This window comes from Schistocerca gregaria, chromosome 3, assembly GCF_023897955.1.
Source record: "Schistocerca gregaria isolate iqSchGreg1 chromosome 3, iqSchGreg1.2, whole genome shotgun sequence".
Classification (NCBI taxonomy): Eukaryota; Metazoa; Arthropoda; class Insecta; order Orthoptera; family Acrididae; genus Schistocerca; species Schistocerca gregaria.
Genome location: NC_064922.1, coordinates 495,785,021 through 495,801,535, shown reverse-complemented (window position 1 = coordinate 495,801,535; position 16,515 = coordinate 495,785,021). Strand labels below are relative to the sequence as shown.

At 37.6% G+C, this 16,515-nt stretch overlaps 1 protein-coding gene and 1 long non-coding RNA gene across 4 annotated transcripts in view; one reads left to right on the top strand and one right to left on the bottom strand.

Annotated features, from left to right (window-relative positions):
• LOC126354166 (uncharacterized) overlaps positions 1–11,935 on the top strand; it is a 92,111-nt gene extending 80,176 nt beyond the window's left edge. Inside the window, exon 6 of one of the 2 annotated variants that reach the window (XR_007565268.1) lies at positions 10,961–11,935. This is a non-coding gene — a long non-coding RNA (uncharacterized LOC126354166). The remainder of the gene's footprint in view (positions 1–10,960) is intronic. The other variant, XR_007565269.1, reaches the window with a different exon arrangement.
• The window catches only part of LOC126354165 (biorientation of chromosomes in cell division protein 1-like 1), an 89,999-nt gene extending 75,042 nt beyond the window's left edge, over positions 1–14,957 (bottom strand). The window contains exons 1-2 of one of the 2 annotated variants that reach the window (XM_050003588.1): positions 14,601–14,957; positions 13,022–13,146 (exon numbers count right to left, since the gene is read on the bottom strand). In XM_050003588.1, the coding sequence (XP_049859545.1) occupies positions 13,022–13,146; positions 14,601–14,729 (254 nt within the window). In that variant the 5' untranslated portion in view covers positions 14,730–14,957. The remainder of the gene's footprint in view (positions 1–13,021; positions 13,147–14,600) is intronic. The other variant, XM_050003589.1, reaches the window with a different exon arrangement.
• Positions 14,958–16,515: the final 1,558 nt, after the last annotated feature.

Here is a 16,515-nt window from a genome sequence, read left to right as displayed (position 1 = left end):
CAAAGGACTTGGAAGAGCAATTGAACAGAATGGAGAGTGTCTTGAAAGGAGGATATAAGATGAACATCAACAAAAGCAAAACGAGAATAATGGAATGTAGTCGAATTAAGTCGGGTGATGCTCAGGGAGTTAGATTAGGAAATGAGACACTTAAAGTAGTAAAGGAGTTTTGCTATTTGGGGAGCAAAATAACTGATGATGGTCGAAGTAGAGAGGATATAAAATGTAGACTGGCAATGGCAAGGAAAGCGTTTCTGAAGAAGAGAAATTTGTTAACATCGAGTATAGATTTAAGTGTCAGGAAGTCGTTTCTGAAAGTATTTGTATGGAGTGTAGCCATGTATGGAAGTGAAACATGGACGATAAATAGTTTGGACAAGAAGAGAATAGATGCTTTCGAAATGTGGTGCTACAGAAGAATGCTGAAGATTAGATGGGTAGATCACATAACTTGTGAGGTGGTGTTGAACAGAATTGGGGAGAAGAGGAGTTTGTGGCAAAACTTGACTAGAAGAAGAGATCGGTTGGTAGGACATGTTCTGAGGCATCAAGGGATCACCAATTTAGTACTGGAGGGCAGCATGGAGGGTAAAAATCGTAGAGGGAGACCAAGAGATGAATACACTAAGCAGATTCAGAAGGATGTAGGTTGCAGTAAGTACTGGGAGATGAAGAGGCTTGCACAGGATAGATTAGCAAGAAGAGCTGCACCAAACCAGTCTCAGGACTGAAGACCACAACAACAACGACATGCAGGATGCTCTAGAATTCTGAATGGTTCTTAGCTCAGAAGAAATGGAGAAGGTTATGCAAGGCAACAGCATCGCTGAACCTTCAGTGAGTCCTAGGTATTCTACTGTGGCCCTTGTGAATAAGACTGAGGGTGGCACATGGTGTTTCTGCATTGACTCCTGATCATTGAAAAAAATCGTAAGACAGAGATGTCTACCCACTGCCACACACTGATGAAACCCCCAATACTTGAATGAAGGAATGTAGCTCTCAACTACAACACACAGACATGCTGCTGGCAGACTGATGATGATGAGCCTGACAACCTTTATAAATTCAAAGTTTTGTCATTTGGACTATTTAACATTCCAGCAATCCAAGTTTTGACTGGTCAACCTGCTTCGACACCTTATACAGGTGGCATTTCTTTGCTATCTGGATGACATTGTAATTTTTTTTAGGACATTTGGAGTACAATTATGCTGCCTGACAGCTGTGTTGAAGTGTGTTCAGACTGCAGACCTCCACTGAGTCCTTGTTGCCTCTGAAATCAAAATTTGTGGACCTACTTTATGGCAATGGAGTTCATCTCTACCCAAAGAAAATAAGAGTAGTTGCAGATTTCCGCATCCCTTGGCACATTCGCGATGTGAGAATATTCTTGTACTGCCGGCAAACCATACAAGACTTCTGCCCAAGGCATGTCCCTTGGAACAAGTACTGCACAGAGCTGCCAAATTTTTTCCAGAATGAGGTGAAAGAAACATCTTCCCTTATCCTTAAGGAGACGTTAACAATTTCTACAGTCTTAGCACTGTATAAGGAGAATGCCATGACAGAGATTTACAGCACTGGTGGTGGTTATGGGCTAGGTGCAGTTCTTGTGCAAATTCTGGAAGGTGCTGGAAAGGTGATAGTTCATGCTTCCACAGCACTTTCCAAGACCGAAATGAACTACTCTGCAATTGAAAAGGAGTGCCTTGCAGTTTTTTGGGCCATCAACAAGTTCTGGCTGTATTTATTTAGCAAACTATTCATCCTTGTCACAGACCACTATTCTCTATCCTGGCTAATTAGCCTGAAGGATGCTGATTGGTGCAATGGGGTTGCGTTGTTTGGGGGGAGGAGACCAAACAGCTAGGTCATCGGTCTCTTTGGATTAGGGAAGGGAGTCGGCCGTTCCCTTTCGGAATCATCCCGGTATTTGCCTGTTGCAATTTAGGGGATTCAAGGAAAACCTAAACCAGGATGGCCAGATGTGGGTTTGAACCATCGTCCTCTCGAGCATGAGTCCAGTGTGCTAACCGCTGCGCCACCTTGCTCGGGGGTGCAATGGGCTCTGAGCCTGCACAAGTATGTCACAGTGATGTACAAAAGCGGAAGCAAACACAAGGAGACTACTGCCTTTCAAGAAATCCTTGTTGGAACACAGCGGTGTGGATGAAACCTCAATCATTGCTGCATTGAAGTCATTGCTGCTGAACAGACAGGATACAGATTCGCCAAAAATCATATAAGCTTTAGAGAATGAGGGGCCAACCAGAGGAGAATATTGATTTATAAATGGAACACTGTAGAAGAGAAACTATGGGGCAGAAATGGTTGCTTGTCGTCCCGGATCAACAATGGACAACTCTTTTGAAGTATTTCCAGTTCCAACATCAGGTCACCTGTGATTTGTGAATACAGAATACTCTAGACAGAATAAGACACAGGTATCACTGACCAGGTCAATTGGACACTATGGTAGCCTCTGTAAGGAATGTCAGCAACAGAAGCATGTGGTGCAATTACCTCCAGGGCAGTTGACACCAATTCTGCCTGCAGCAGTGCCATTCCACCAGACTGGTATTGACTTCTTGGGGAGCCACAGCTGCAAAATACTAACTTGAATTCTTTACAGACGAATGGAAAAACTAGTAGAAGCTGACCTCAGAGAAGATCAGTTTGGATTCCGTAGAAACACTGGAACACGTGAGGCAATACTGACCTTACGACTTATCTTAGAAGAAAGATTAAGGAAAGGCAAACTTACGTTTCTAGCATTTGTAGACTTAGAGAAAGCTTTTGACAATATTGACTGGAATACTCTCTTTCAAGTTCCAAAGGTGGCACAGGTAAAATACAGGGAGCGAAAGGCTATTTACAATTTGTACAGAAACCAGATGGCAGTTATAAAAGTCGAGGGGCATGAAAGAGAAGCAGTGGTTGGTAAGGGAGTGAGACAGGGTTGTAGCCTCTGCCCAATGTTATTCAATCTGCATATTGAGAAAGCAGTAAAGGAAACAAAAGAAAAATTCGGAGTAGGTATTAAAATCCATGGAGAAGAAATAAAAACTTTGAGGTTCGCCGATGACATTTAATTCTGTCAGGGACAGCAAAGGACTTGGAAGAGCAATTGAATGGAATGGACAGTGTCTTGAAAGGAGGATATAAGATGAACATCAACAAAAGCAAAATGAGGATAATGGAATGTAGTCGAATTAAGTCAGGTGATGCTCAGGGAGTTAGATTAGGAAATGAGACACTTAAAGTAGTAAAGGAGTTTTGCTATTTGGGGAGCAAAATAACTGATGATGGACGAAGTAGAGAGGATATAAAATGTAGACTGGCAATGGCAAGGAAAACGTTTCTGAAGAAGAGAAATTTGTTAACATTGAATATAGATTTTAAGTGTCAGGAAGTCATTTCTCAAAGTATTTGTATGGAGTTTCGCCATATATGGAAGTGAAACTTGGATGATAAATAGTTTGGACAAGAAGAGAATAGAAGCTTTCGAAATGTGGTGCTACAGAAGAATGCTGAAGATTAGATGGGTAGATCACATAACTAATGAGGAAGTATTGAATAGGATTGGGGAGAAGAGAAGTTTGTGGCACAACTTGACCAGAAGAAGGGATTGGTTGGTAGGACATTTTCTGGGGCATCAAGGGATCACCAATTTGAAGCAGCTTGCACAGGATAGATTAGCATGGAAAGCTGCATCAAACCAGTCTCAGGACTGAAGAGCACAACTACAACAACAATAGCATATACAAAAGCACAGAGCAACTGAGCATAATTTCTGCCGTCCACCAACAGAAAAAAACCATTCGGGATTGGCAGGCTAGTAAACATAAACTGGAAAAAAGGAGAAGACTGAATACCCAACAGTCAAAACTAGAAGATGACATTCTTAAATGGATTCAAGAACACCATCAAAATGGCATTGGAATTAATACAAATTTGATTCAAATACACACTCATATGCCAGCATTACAGTGCATCTTAATGGACTTTAAGGGTAGAGTGTTTGGTGCTAAAGGTTAATGAAGTGTCACGGACTTGGCATGCAAACCAAAACTAAAATGTCTCAGAAAATTCCACAGGAGTATGAAGAGAAAATACTCTTTCCATCACTTTATTATTCAACATCAAAAGAAAACCAGTGTGGAGCTACGCCAATTCCTCCGACATCTGATAAGCCATGTTACAAAGCCATTGTCATGAAAGGCACTAAAACTGTAACTATAAAAACAAGTGGACGTGAAAAAATGCACTACACCGTTGTTCTTTAATGTTGTGCTGATGGTAGTAAACTTAATTCAATGATCACTTTCAAGTGCAAAGCAATGCCAAAACCTACTAAAATACTGCCAGGTGTTGTTATTCATGTACATGACAAGCGTTGGATGGATGAGGTTGGTATGAAATTAAGGATTAACAGAGTGTGTGAGAGAAGGAAAGGTTTATTGAAGAAGAGTTCTTGTCTTGCACTAGATCAGTTTAGTAATCATTTGAAAAATTCTGTGAGAGAGAAATTGGGACAGGGGAATACAGTGCTTGCTGTTATTCCAGAATGACTTACTTCACAAGCAATCTCTTTGCATTTCAATAAATAAAACATTTAATGTGTAGGGAACAAATGGATGATGGATGAAACCCAACATGAATTCATGCCAAACGGAGCTTTAAGATCACCTACAATCAAACAAGTGTGTCAGTGGATAAGACAGTTGTGGTCCAGAATGAGAGAAGATATTACTGTTAAATCTTTCAAGAAGTGTGGTGCAAGTAATGCTTTCAATTACAGTGGAAACCATCTTATATGTGTAGAGGACAATGGCGATGAGCAAGAAGAAGAAAGTTCAGATGATGATTTCAGGGCAGTTTGGTTTTATAAACTAAGATTTTTTTGTTTGACTTTGCAGTCTAATAACAAAGAATGGTAAAAATGTTATATGTTTTTAAAATTGCTTAAAAAATAAGATGTGTCTTATAGTTCATATCATCTTATAGTCCGTAAAATATGGCAGCACGAGGAAACAGGATGTTTGCAACATACCGCTGTGCTGTAGGAACTCAGTCACAATCAGAAGTGACCTGATGTCACATTCGATGGTTCCATACACTACACCACGATCTGAGGGTAACACTATAGTGCCTCTCCAAAAACATTGGAAGAATGAACTGCTCCCCAGATGGCCGCCATATTCACTGACTATGATCATCAGGAGTAGTGCAGAACCACAAAGTAGCAACAGCCCACACTTACTGGTCACAGCACCACTCCAAAAACAGCAGTTCGTGTTGAGATGTTAATGGCAGCCTATGCATGGGATGGTAGTCTCTGGCCATTGGTGTGCAATAGCAATGAATGTTGCAGTAAGTCCATTACTTGTTCTCAGATGGCATGCACAGATGTTAATAAAGGTTTCTTATAATCATTGTAGTTTCAGGCACAACTACGTCACATGTAAATTCCATATACACAATGATGAAAATGCGATCATGGAAGTTTTTGGTGTGCAATAGCAATGAATGTTGCAGTAAGTTCATTACTTGTTCTCAGATGGCATGCACAGATGTTAATAAAAGGTTTCTTATAATCCTTGTAGTTTCAGGCACAACTATGTCACATGTAAATTCCATATACACAATGAGAAAAATGCGATCATGGAAGTTTGTCACTGTGTCGGTAAACACATTAAAGCACATTAGTTTCACAATTTCAAGTAAAACTACCAATGGTGATGTCAATGTCTTGAAATCAAGATCTCTTTTAGCATGCACAATTCACACCTGATATAGTTATGCCCAATCAATTATGAACGTAAGAATATGTGGAGTGTAAGATGCTGTATGATTACAGTTTTCCACTGTGATACAAGTAACAGTGGCAGCTTGGAAATGCGGATGAGAGTAAAGTTATCTAATATTTTTTAAGCATAAAACAAACTAATTGCTTCAAAAATAAAAATAGTCTACTTAGAAAAATGAATTTTCCTCAGAAATTTACAGCAGTTTTGGACTGATGCATACAAAGGACTAATAGTGTATAAAAGTTTATTCCAAATATGAGAATCTTGGTTTTAGTGATAGTTTCTGATCCACTACACAGCTAAATTGCTTTGCTTGGTCTCACTGCATAAACTGAACAAATGCAGCCAGAAAGAAATTATCCAAACTATTTCACAACTTTGGTCACTTTTAATGCTGACTGGAATGAACTTTATCTAATCATTTACCAAAGTCAGATCATACAGAAAGTAGCTAAATACATATTTCAAAATAGATCAACTGTAGCAAGGGGCAGAATACATGCATTAGTTAGGCACTGTATTCCATTACTGAATTTTGGGATCAAATTCTAAGAGTAGTAACCCATTTGAAACAGACAGCTGTCCAATTTTTGGATCACAAATTTTCACAGTTTGTAGTAAGCGATACAATGTGAAATAAGGGAAACTTTCAGTGTGACAACACCATGCTGACATCACTGAGTCACGTAGTTACTTTATTGCTCTGTTCCACGTAAGTGTCCAAACCTACCATGGTGTGCATTATTTCAGTCCAATACATTAACATTAAACATATCAATAAACATTTGCTTCTTTCTGCCTAATTTCACAATGTATGCGAGATTAAGTAAACAATATGAGTCAGCTTCCTAGTTTGAATTTGTACATGGGAAAGGGTCACATTTGTCAGAACAAGGCTGTTTCTATTGACATAGCCCAAAACACATTTTTGTAAATTATGAGAAACATTCATGTTTGAGACCATGATAACCTAGACCCAAATAATACCTAGCCTTTGTGACAACCACTATAAGAAAAATTGAAGAAATTTCATTATGAGCCCAAAACTTGCCTGTACGTATAATGGAAGACATGAAGCTTAACAATATATTTATAGTAAGTCAACTAAATTTGTTTATGTGGCCTGGTGCCTTTATTCTTATTTGGGTTGGCAAAGAGGTTAAGACACTGGACTCACATGTGGAAAATCTTGTTTCAGTTATCCTTTCAGCCATCCACTCTTAGGTTTTCTTCAAAACCACTTAAGGCAAATTCTGAGATGATTCCCTTGAAAAAAGAATCACTGGTTTTCTTTGCCAATCTGAGCTTCTTCTATACCTCAAATAACCTAGTCATTTGACGTGATGTTAAATGTAGCAACCTGTTCTAAATACCTCAGCAAGGACTGTCAATGCTATCCAAATATTTAGTGTTGGGGATCTGTTGTCATGGATCTAGTCATCATTCTGATAGAAAAAACCTCTTTTAAAATCTTTCTGTATTTTTTATGAAACTGCAGAGCATTTTCTTTTTACTGTGCCCTACCAGAGTGGCAGTTTCGAAAATGGAACACTCAAGAAATTGTAGATGGCTGCTCTCCCAGGACCATTGTCCCAAAAGTGGATCGCCAAAACTCGAAGTGTAAGATTTTTTTTAAACACAGAAACTTTATTTTCTATAACTTTTTTGTTCACAAAGATGTATTGAAGTTATTATTTACAAAGAAGTTGATTACAAATTTATTACACTTTGTAACAACTAAATTGCTCAGAGAGATTTTTGCATCACCCCCATGACTCGCATTTTTTTCCTCAATATCTTTTGACCACAGGAGATTGCTTTGTACAGCCACCTGTGTAACAGAGATAAATCTTCATTCTCAGTGTAGTGTACTTTGTCTCTAATCATCACTGGGAGAATGTGATTTGTGCAGTGTGTTCACAAAATAACCTGTGTAGATGACATGATAGGGGAGGGCACAACAGTAGTGGTGAGAGTTCCCTCACGCCATCCATCATGCGGTAGGGCAGTTGCAATTCAACTCACAAGCATAACTTCTAAATTACAGCTAGCATGTTAACAACTGAGATGGGCACTACCAACAGATGAAGCACAGTTCTCAGAATGTGACAGCAAACCAAGGTGGCTGCCGTTCAGAGAAAAGGTGTGGACTCACCCGGTGCTGAGGAAGGGAATGCGTTTCTGCGTGGGTACGAACTTATTTTGCACTAGCTCTACATTGTTCTGTCAGTTAAATGCCTCAAAAGGTTATTTCCCACAGAGCAGGTTGTCAGTGAGAGAACTGTGAAATAATAATAATAATAAAAGTGGTGATCACTAGAGCTTTGTCAGCTGAACATTCAGGTGCTATAATGACATACAAAACACTGAAGATGTGCCTCACAGTGGTCTGTCTTGTGGTGATTGCCACAAGTCAACCCCACCAACGGTGATCACAAACTGCAAATTACTGCTTGTTGATACCCAAGGAAAAAGCAAATGGATTGTGTGCAACCTTTTGAGGCAAACTGGGAAGGTGGTGTCAACGAAGACAACATGCAAATCAGGTTGGACTCCTGCAGTCCATAACAAACAACTGTAGAAACCACCTGGTATCATAGTGTGTGAAGAAAGTGGGAAAGGGTACACTTGGTTTGGGACCTGGACCAATGGCATTGGGTTCTTTTTTCGAAAAGTGCACTATCTGCCTGACGACTGATGAGACCATTGTAGCAGACTATGAAGGTGGCCAGGTACTACTGTATGTATCAGGCGTGACGTCTCATGGGTTGAGCAAGGAGGTACGCCTGTCATATTTTTGGCTTGTATAATGTATGGATGTTGGACAACTATAACCACTACAAAGAGTAATTTGAAGGTTGTGCATTACTGAGACAGGATCCTTCTACCTCTTTTCCAATCCAGCAATCAACATTTCAGCAATAGGTTCATGTTTCAAGATGATAATCCATCAATACAACAAGCCCACCATGTGAATAACTTCCCCCAGGAGGCAGGAACCAACTGAATGGAATTGCCTGTGGAATATACTAACATGAATTCAACTAAGCAAGCTCAGGACCAATTTAAACTTGCATTTTGTTATGACAGCAAAGCACCTCAAACACTGGATGACCCCAACAGGACTGGCCAAAGAGAAAGTCAACAGTTATTGAGATCTATGGTCACCATTCTTCACTTTTTATAAATCAGATGATTTTTTCCTTACTTCACAAAGGTATGTGTGGCAAAATTAAATTCCATTAAATTTTCCTGCTATTGCTTCTTCAAAATCCTACTATGCTACTTCTACAAAACTACAGAGCTACATTTTCTCACCAAGATTTGTCTGTAACTATAGGAAATATGTGAAACAGTTATGACATTTATAATATTTTATCTTTCTGTACCGAAAAGTAATCTTCTGTCATTGGTCTCCATTGGCTGTTCTGTAATAACATTCCATATGAATATTATCTGACAGTTTCAGCTGATAATTATGATGCATATGTGCCAGAGATTTCTTATATTTTCTTTTTACAACAAGCTTACAACATTACAATACTTTCCACTACTGCTTATTCTGACTGTTTTACATTTTTTTTCTTTTTTTTCCAAAGACATAACCATCCCTGATGGAATCTTTTATGGCCTCCATCTGGATCACTGCATTCATATTTCACAATGTTTTGAAGAGAGTGACACTGACGGAAACATCACAGAAGATTTCATGAGCACATATGCCGGGAAAGTCTACACTCAGATACACCCACTCCTGTAATGATTGAAGGTTTACTTAGGCCTAATGTTTTTTAATAACACATTTAATTAATTTTTGGAGAAATTCTGTTTCAAAACTGCATACAAACTTAAGATGTACTACTGAGACTTTTTTTTCCTCCTTGTGTGAATATGCCATCTGAGGACCACATTCCAGTTTCAGTTCTTCATTTTTTGTTCTTTTCTTTTTTTCCAGTATGCCTTCATGTGTTCACTATGTTTCTTCTTTCTGTCTTCAGACCATTTTGAACCAGTCTTTTTAGCTATCCTGCCTTGGAGTCCTTCCACTTTCAATACTTTTTCCTGAAAGGCTTCTCTGTTGTTTATATCTTCTATTCATATATTGCTCCTCTCTAAATCCTTTTTTTACTTCGTTGACCCTCGTTGTAGTGAACTTTTTACATTAACAAGTATTTTAAACTCTTAGTAGTTAATCAACTGCCTTGCATTCGAAACAGATGCCCAAAAAACGCGAGTCTTCTTTTTTTCATTACGTTTGAAATATTTTCTGTATTTTGGTCTATTTCTGCTTTACTCCATAATCTGCCTTGCATTCAAAACAGATGCCCAAAAAGAGTGAGTCTTCTTTTTTTCATTACATTTGAAATATTTTCTGTATTATGGTTTATTTCTGCATTACTTCATAATTTGCAACCTCCTGCTGTTTTTTGTGGTCCTAATATTTTCCCTATAATTCACTTTTCTGGTACTTCTAATTTATCTAAATTACAGTTTAATACCGGGCACTGGCTTCTATATAGGCATTGTGGCTGCATTATTGTGTTGTAATGCCTTATTTTTGCATTTCTGGAAAGGCATTTTTATTGAAGAGGTCCTTGCTGCTGATCCCATATGCTCTCACCATTTTAAGCAACCTTTCCTCTATTGCAGATTTTTCCAAAGCATTTTCTTGGATTATCTCCCCAAGCTATTTGAATTTTCTTACCCTCTCTGTTTGGCCAATATCCGTCTTCAGAAATTTTGGAGCAGCCTTAATGTTTGCTGCAAATTTTGCTTTTTCTGGAGAAATTCTTAAGCCAGTTCTGCTGGCTATTTCTTCCATGAAATTTCTTTGTGTTACAGCAGATGCCACATTTTCCGAAAGTATAGCAAAATCATCTGCAAATGCAATACAGTTGATTTCGATCTGAGGCTTTATTAATCAGTCTATATTATTTGATCATTTATGAACAGTGCTCTCAATGACTGTGGGATTTTAACTGAATCAGATCAAAAGTGGCTAGCAAAACAATGTGAGGTATCGGTATAGTCTCCGAAGTGTGACATCATATGTTTTATAGATACATCTGGGATGTTTTTGTTTAGATGTTTTAATTGTAGATGTTGGTTGTATGTTGTGCTTACAATATATTGTTTATTTCTTGCAGATGGTCCCTACAGCACTCTGTTTACTACACCTATATAGATGCAGTAGAGAGAGTGATCTACAGAGCGGAACAATGTTTTGGACAGATTGAAATGTAGTGTAGTCTGAGGTCTAGTTTGTGTTGGAAGGTGACAGTGAAGCCAACAAATGTGTCATGAGAAACTCTTGTACACTCTTAAATTTTTGTATGTGTTCAAAAGAGCTATTCTCCCACTGTGGTCTGATATTTTCAAATTTTTAGTGTCTGAAGGTGTTAATAACAACAACATTCCCAGCTAAAAAAACACTATCCCTCGGAAGGTCCTGTTAGTATGTCATAATTTATTTTGCTAGTGTTCATGTGCTGTTAGTGGTGACAATCCTTGGTCATTTCTTAAGGCTTGTATCTTCACTATGTTAATGATGCCATATGTCTATCAGTGTGGTACCATGTATTTAATTAATGTCACAAAATCAATAATTCACTTCTGGAACTTTTCTCTTTGTATAATAATTACATATCACAATTCTACTAACAGACACAAACTCCGTCTTCCACTATGTACTGAGTGCTTCCTGCAAACACTCATTTGCTCTTGTGCTTCTGCAACTTCCCCTTCTCCACTTTCTTTGCACACTATAATTATTTCTTCAAACCTTTACAAAATGTTAACAGTTCTAGAAAAAAAAAGTTTGTGGAATATTGTCTTTGCATTATATACATATGGTGGAACACAATGGTAATTTTAGTTCAGTTCTCTGTTTCTTATATTCACTGTAAAGAACAACAAATAAATAATACAACAGTTTCCAAATCAATTACCCATAAAACACAGAAAGAAAGATAAGCAACAGGAGAAGTCACACAGTAACAATTAATCAATGAAGACAATGAACATTCAGCTCTTGTCAAAGCAGCAAGAACAGAAAATAAAATAAAAGATGTCTGCAATCACATTAATTCATTTCCTACCATGACAGTGGCAGTAAAAGTAAGTGGCAAGCCCAAGACATATTTTGCTAATGTTAATGAAGCAGCTGAGGATGGAGTCAGACTGAGAGCTAATTTACCAGGTAATTTCTGCTTTACAGTAAATTTGTATAGTTTATTCCAATGAAAGGCAATTTCCTTGTAGCTGCATTCTTAATTTTATTTATATGATTTCAAGACAATATTCTCTCATCTTTAAGTACCTGTCATGTGTGCTTCATGAATTGAATGTCCAAGTATTGCAGTTGCCATTGAATTAAGGGGGGTATTTATGATGCACGTGCCACACACACCACTAGCGTCTCCCTTGATGGAACGACACTTAAATTACCTACGGCTTTTGGTTCATGAAACATGCCTAATAGGTACCTAAGATTAGACAATATTGTCTTGAAATTGATTCTGCATATGACATAAATGAAGAAGAATTAAAATACAGCTGAAAAGAATGTTTTAATAAATAGAAGAAAAAATGGCACATAGCCAATAACTTTGTGACATGTTTTCTCTAGTATATAAAAAAAGAAAGAACAAAAATCCACTGTAAAGGATTTGCATAAGAAATATGAAGTTAGTTCAACATTAACATTATTTTCTATACCACATCCTGATTAGCCAGAGTGTCAGTCTGTTGTCAATGTGGAGTGCATAAAAATGGGATTATTCCACTACTAAAGTCCCATAAGCACAAACTTTTGTGATCACGTTAAGTTTGTATAAATGATGTCCGACCATAAAATGCTAGTAAATAATTATTCCTATTTGTCTTTACTGTCATAGCTAAACTTCTACTGAGGATTGTCTTGCTAATGCCATATATAGCATTACCATGGTTAAAATTATGTACAAAACACAAAGTGATCCAATATGGATATTGAAAACTCCAGCATTTCTCAAGTACTACTATAGCTCTTCCTAACCTTCACTTTTACTGCTACTACTACTACTATTACTACTACCACTGCCACCACTACAACTACTGCTACTACTTTACTACAGTCGCTACTATAGCAGCAGCATCCCCTACCAACCATTATGCTATGTACCCTGTGAACATAAAATCTATAAATCCAGTGGTTATGTAATACTCACTCATGAATATGCTTACGCAGACTATCCCTCACTTGATTTTTATTAAGATCTGATTTCCACTCTTGTTGGGCAAGAAATGCTGACACACTTGTTTCTACTCTTTGGTGTAGGTTCTGGTAGGCTGGCTGTAATTGATGAGAACCACAATATAAATGTTTCAGTTAACATTCACGTGTCTAATTAAAAAATCAGAATAACTTACCTGATGCATTGTCATATAAGACTGAAAGAAAACACCACTCATGTTCTTATGGAATTACACCACTTCAGTTCTTATAATGAATGTGTTATGTTATAAGCTACTGTAAGAATGTCATTTTCACGAGATAATAAAAATTGGACTCACCATTTACAATGGGAAGAGAGGCACTGGTTTTTATTACCAGCAGCTCTACCACACCGAAGTAATTCAGTTTCAATTTGTTCACAGACAACGCTACCAATGAAATTAGCTCTCCCTCCCCCTAAATTATGACTAAAACGAGCATAAAACATAGCAATACAGTCATTTTGTGGGAATTTATGAATTTTCGGAAATTAATTAGTGGCAGTGGAGTAAAGACTCTAAAAACTGCATTCATAATTAATTAATTAATGTGTATGTGTGTCTAACCCTCTGCACATGTGTTCTTTTTAATATTTTTTTTGAGGAGGGGGGATCAATGGTACAGAGTTAAAATGAGAGTTATGACTATATAGGCCTAGACAGTAATACCTCACTACAAATACAGAAAAATGCAACTCTAACAAAAACATTAATGGCATTATGCATTGAAAACTCATTGAAACATCGAAATCCTTAGGTATGTGGCAGGAAATTACACAAATACACACCCTATTTTAACCGGCAAGAATATGAATTAAAAACTCATCAACTAGGATTCATATTATACAAATATATTTCTTTTAGATTTTAGAGCACTGGCTGTCTTTACATTCCAATTACAATTTGCCCTGCAATAATAGAACAGTGATGATCAAATATTTCTTTAGTTTTTGATTGATAAACAAAACCCACACGAGAAATTATTTCGTCATTACATCTCTATTCATTCTATGATGATTGGCATGAGGGGTGATTACAACAGATCTAACCTGCGTTCAGATATGTTCTACGCAAAAAAAGTGAAACAGTATGTAGTAAAATCAGAATTCTTATACGAGTAGCTATTGGGTTTTACTTATTGTGGAGTGCCACTGAAAAGAGCAGTGTACAGATTTAACTATGTCGAACTTGGCCCGACGTGGTGCAATAATGTTTCGATTATGTGTCGATTTTTCTTTGTCAGGGAAACTAATCATTATACTTGTTATCTATTAACATCCCATGAAGCAAGAATACCGAATAAGTTTAATTAATCTACTATCTTCTTTATTGTTTCCAACAGCTTACGGATCACAGTTTTGTCTGTACGTTGGGTGAACCAGGCAATTACGGCAATTCTTCAGTAATGAAATTTATTGAGCTCCACAAAAATTAGTATGGTTTTTATTTTTTTGAATGATTAGAAAGCATTACTACTCATGTGTGCGTATTAAAAACAACGTAAGTAATAAACAAATTTATGGCTCGGCTTACCTTCGTATCAACATCAGCTATACATTCTTTGCGGAATCTATCGAAGATCCCTTGAGATTTCAGTTGTCCAACTATTTTGTCAACAAGCCTTGGATCACCAGGAGGATACTGAGCCATAGAGACCTCCATTTTTGACACTAGCTCTTGTGTTTACAAACAGCACTCCAAGAGACTCTTATACCTAGAATGCCTTCTAAATGGTGCACACAAAAACAAATACTTGTCTTTAAACACAACCCACTTTATTTACAAAACCTGATCCATTCTCACATACATAAACTACAATCGCCATAAACAAACCAACGATAAACACACTAGCACCACTTGCGGCCAGTGATCACTGCTAGCAACTGTCAACAAAAATGTGGAGTACATGTCAAAAACCAAAACTCTTTGTGGAAAAACAGACATATTTTTTATTTATTTGGCTTCGGTTATAGACCAATTAGTAATTTCCACTTGATACTAAATATATTGCAAGCTTAGCACTAACTTGTCTTGATATAAATTAAACTTTGACGCCCGTTGTTGTTTAGTATCGATCTTATCTCAATTACATATAAATTAGTGTTCTATTTTATAAATTACTACACGGAATACTGATCAATGAACCTCCCATTTAAAATATCACACCTTTAAAAAGAGAAAACTGGTTTATAGAAAACCCCATATTTAAGGAAAAAATTAATTTTTATTGAGAGTATTTGAGGCAATCAAGAGATGTCGAAGTTGCCGTATTGTATGAGCTAAAGCGGTGATGGTGGTTAGTGTTTAACGTCCCGTCGACAACGAGGTCATCAGAGACGGAGCGCTAGCTCGGGTCAGGGAAGGATTGGAAAGGAAATCGGCCGTGCCCTTTCAAAGGAACCATCCCGGCATTTGCCTGAAACGATTTAGGGAAATCACGGAAAACCTATATCAGCATGGCATGAGACGGAATTGAAGCGTCGTCCTCCCGAATGCGAGTCCAGTGTGCTAACCACGGCGCCACCTCGCTCGGTGGCTAAAGCGGCAACTGTAGATGAAACAACCCGAAAAAATAATTTAGAGAATAAGTTTAAAACGAAAGGAGACAAGGGCAAACTTGTACCTACAAAATAACTGCAATCTGATCCTCATTACTGACAGGACTATATTAAACACGTGAGCGAATTCTGACGGGCCGTTACTACACCGTTTATATACCCTGTCCGTCCCGTCAGGTCAGTGCAGGTCATGTGATCTCAGCTCGCATGGCTGTCCCGAACCCTTTTCGTGGGAATTGCGGTCTTCACAAGATGATTCTCAATTGGTTTTAACTTTATGCCCAGTATGCACATACTCAAGCAATAGCTTATCTACATCGATACTGTAGTCCTCTTTTCTACGAAAGGACATTTATGAGACTTAAACAGTTTGCAGGGACAGCTTGTATGTTAGAGAAGGAAGATAGAAGTGCGAAACAAAAGGATGTAGGCTCAAAAATGTTATTATATGCTACAGAATGGGAATTTCAACAGAAGGAGCTCGAGGAAGAGGTCTCTGCAATTTATAAGCATTTTAGAAAGTCGAAGCACTTTTTATGTTAAACTGCACCCAGAATTACTAAAAGGAACTCTGTTACAAGCTACCATCACACCCTGTGAAAACTGGTTTGCGTAAGGCTAAACTAAATTGTCAGTTCAATGGACATTTCTGCACTATTTTAGTCATAAGTCCTTCAATAGCTTTCTCTTTAAGAACTATAGGTTTTCTTTACATCTTGTATTTAGCTTTTAATAGCTCAAGTATCTTATTTATACTGGGGTTAGTTAGTAAAACCACAAATATATTGACCACTGTTGCATGCAAAATTGTTTCACACACAGTCAGAAGAGCTACTTACCAATAAATAAACCTGCCACAATCATATATTTAAACAAACAACTTTAATACA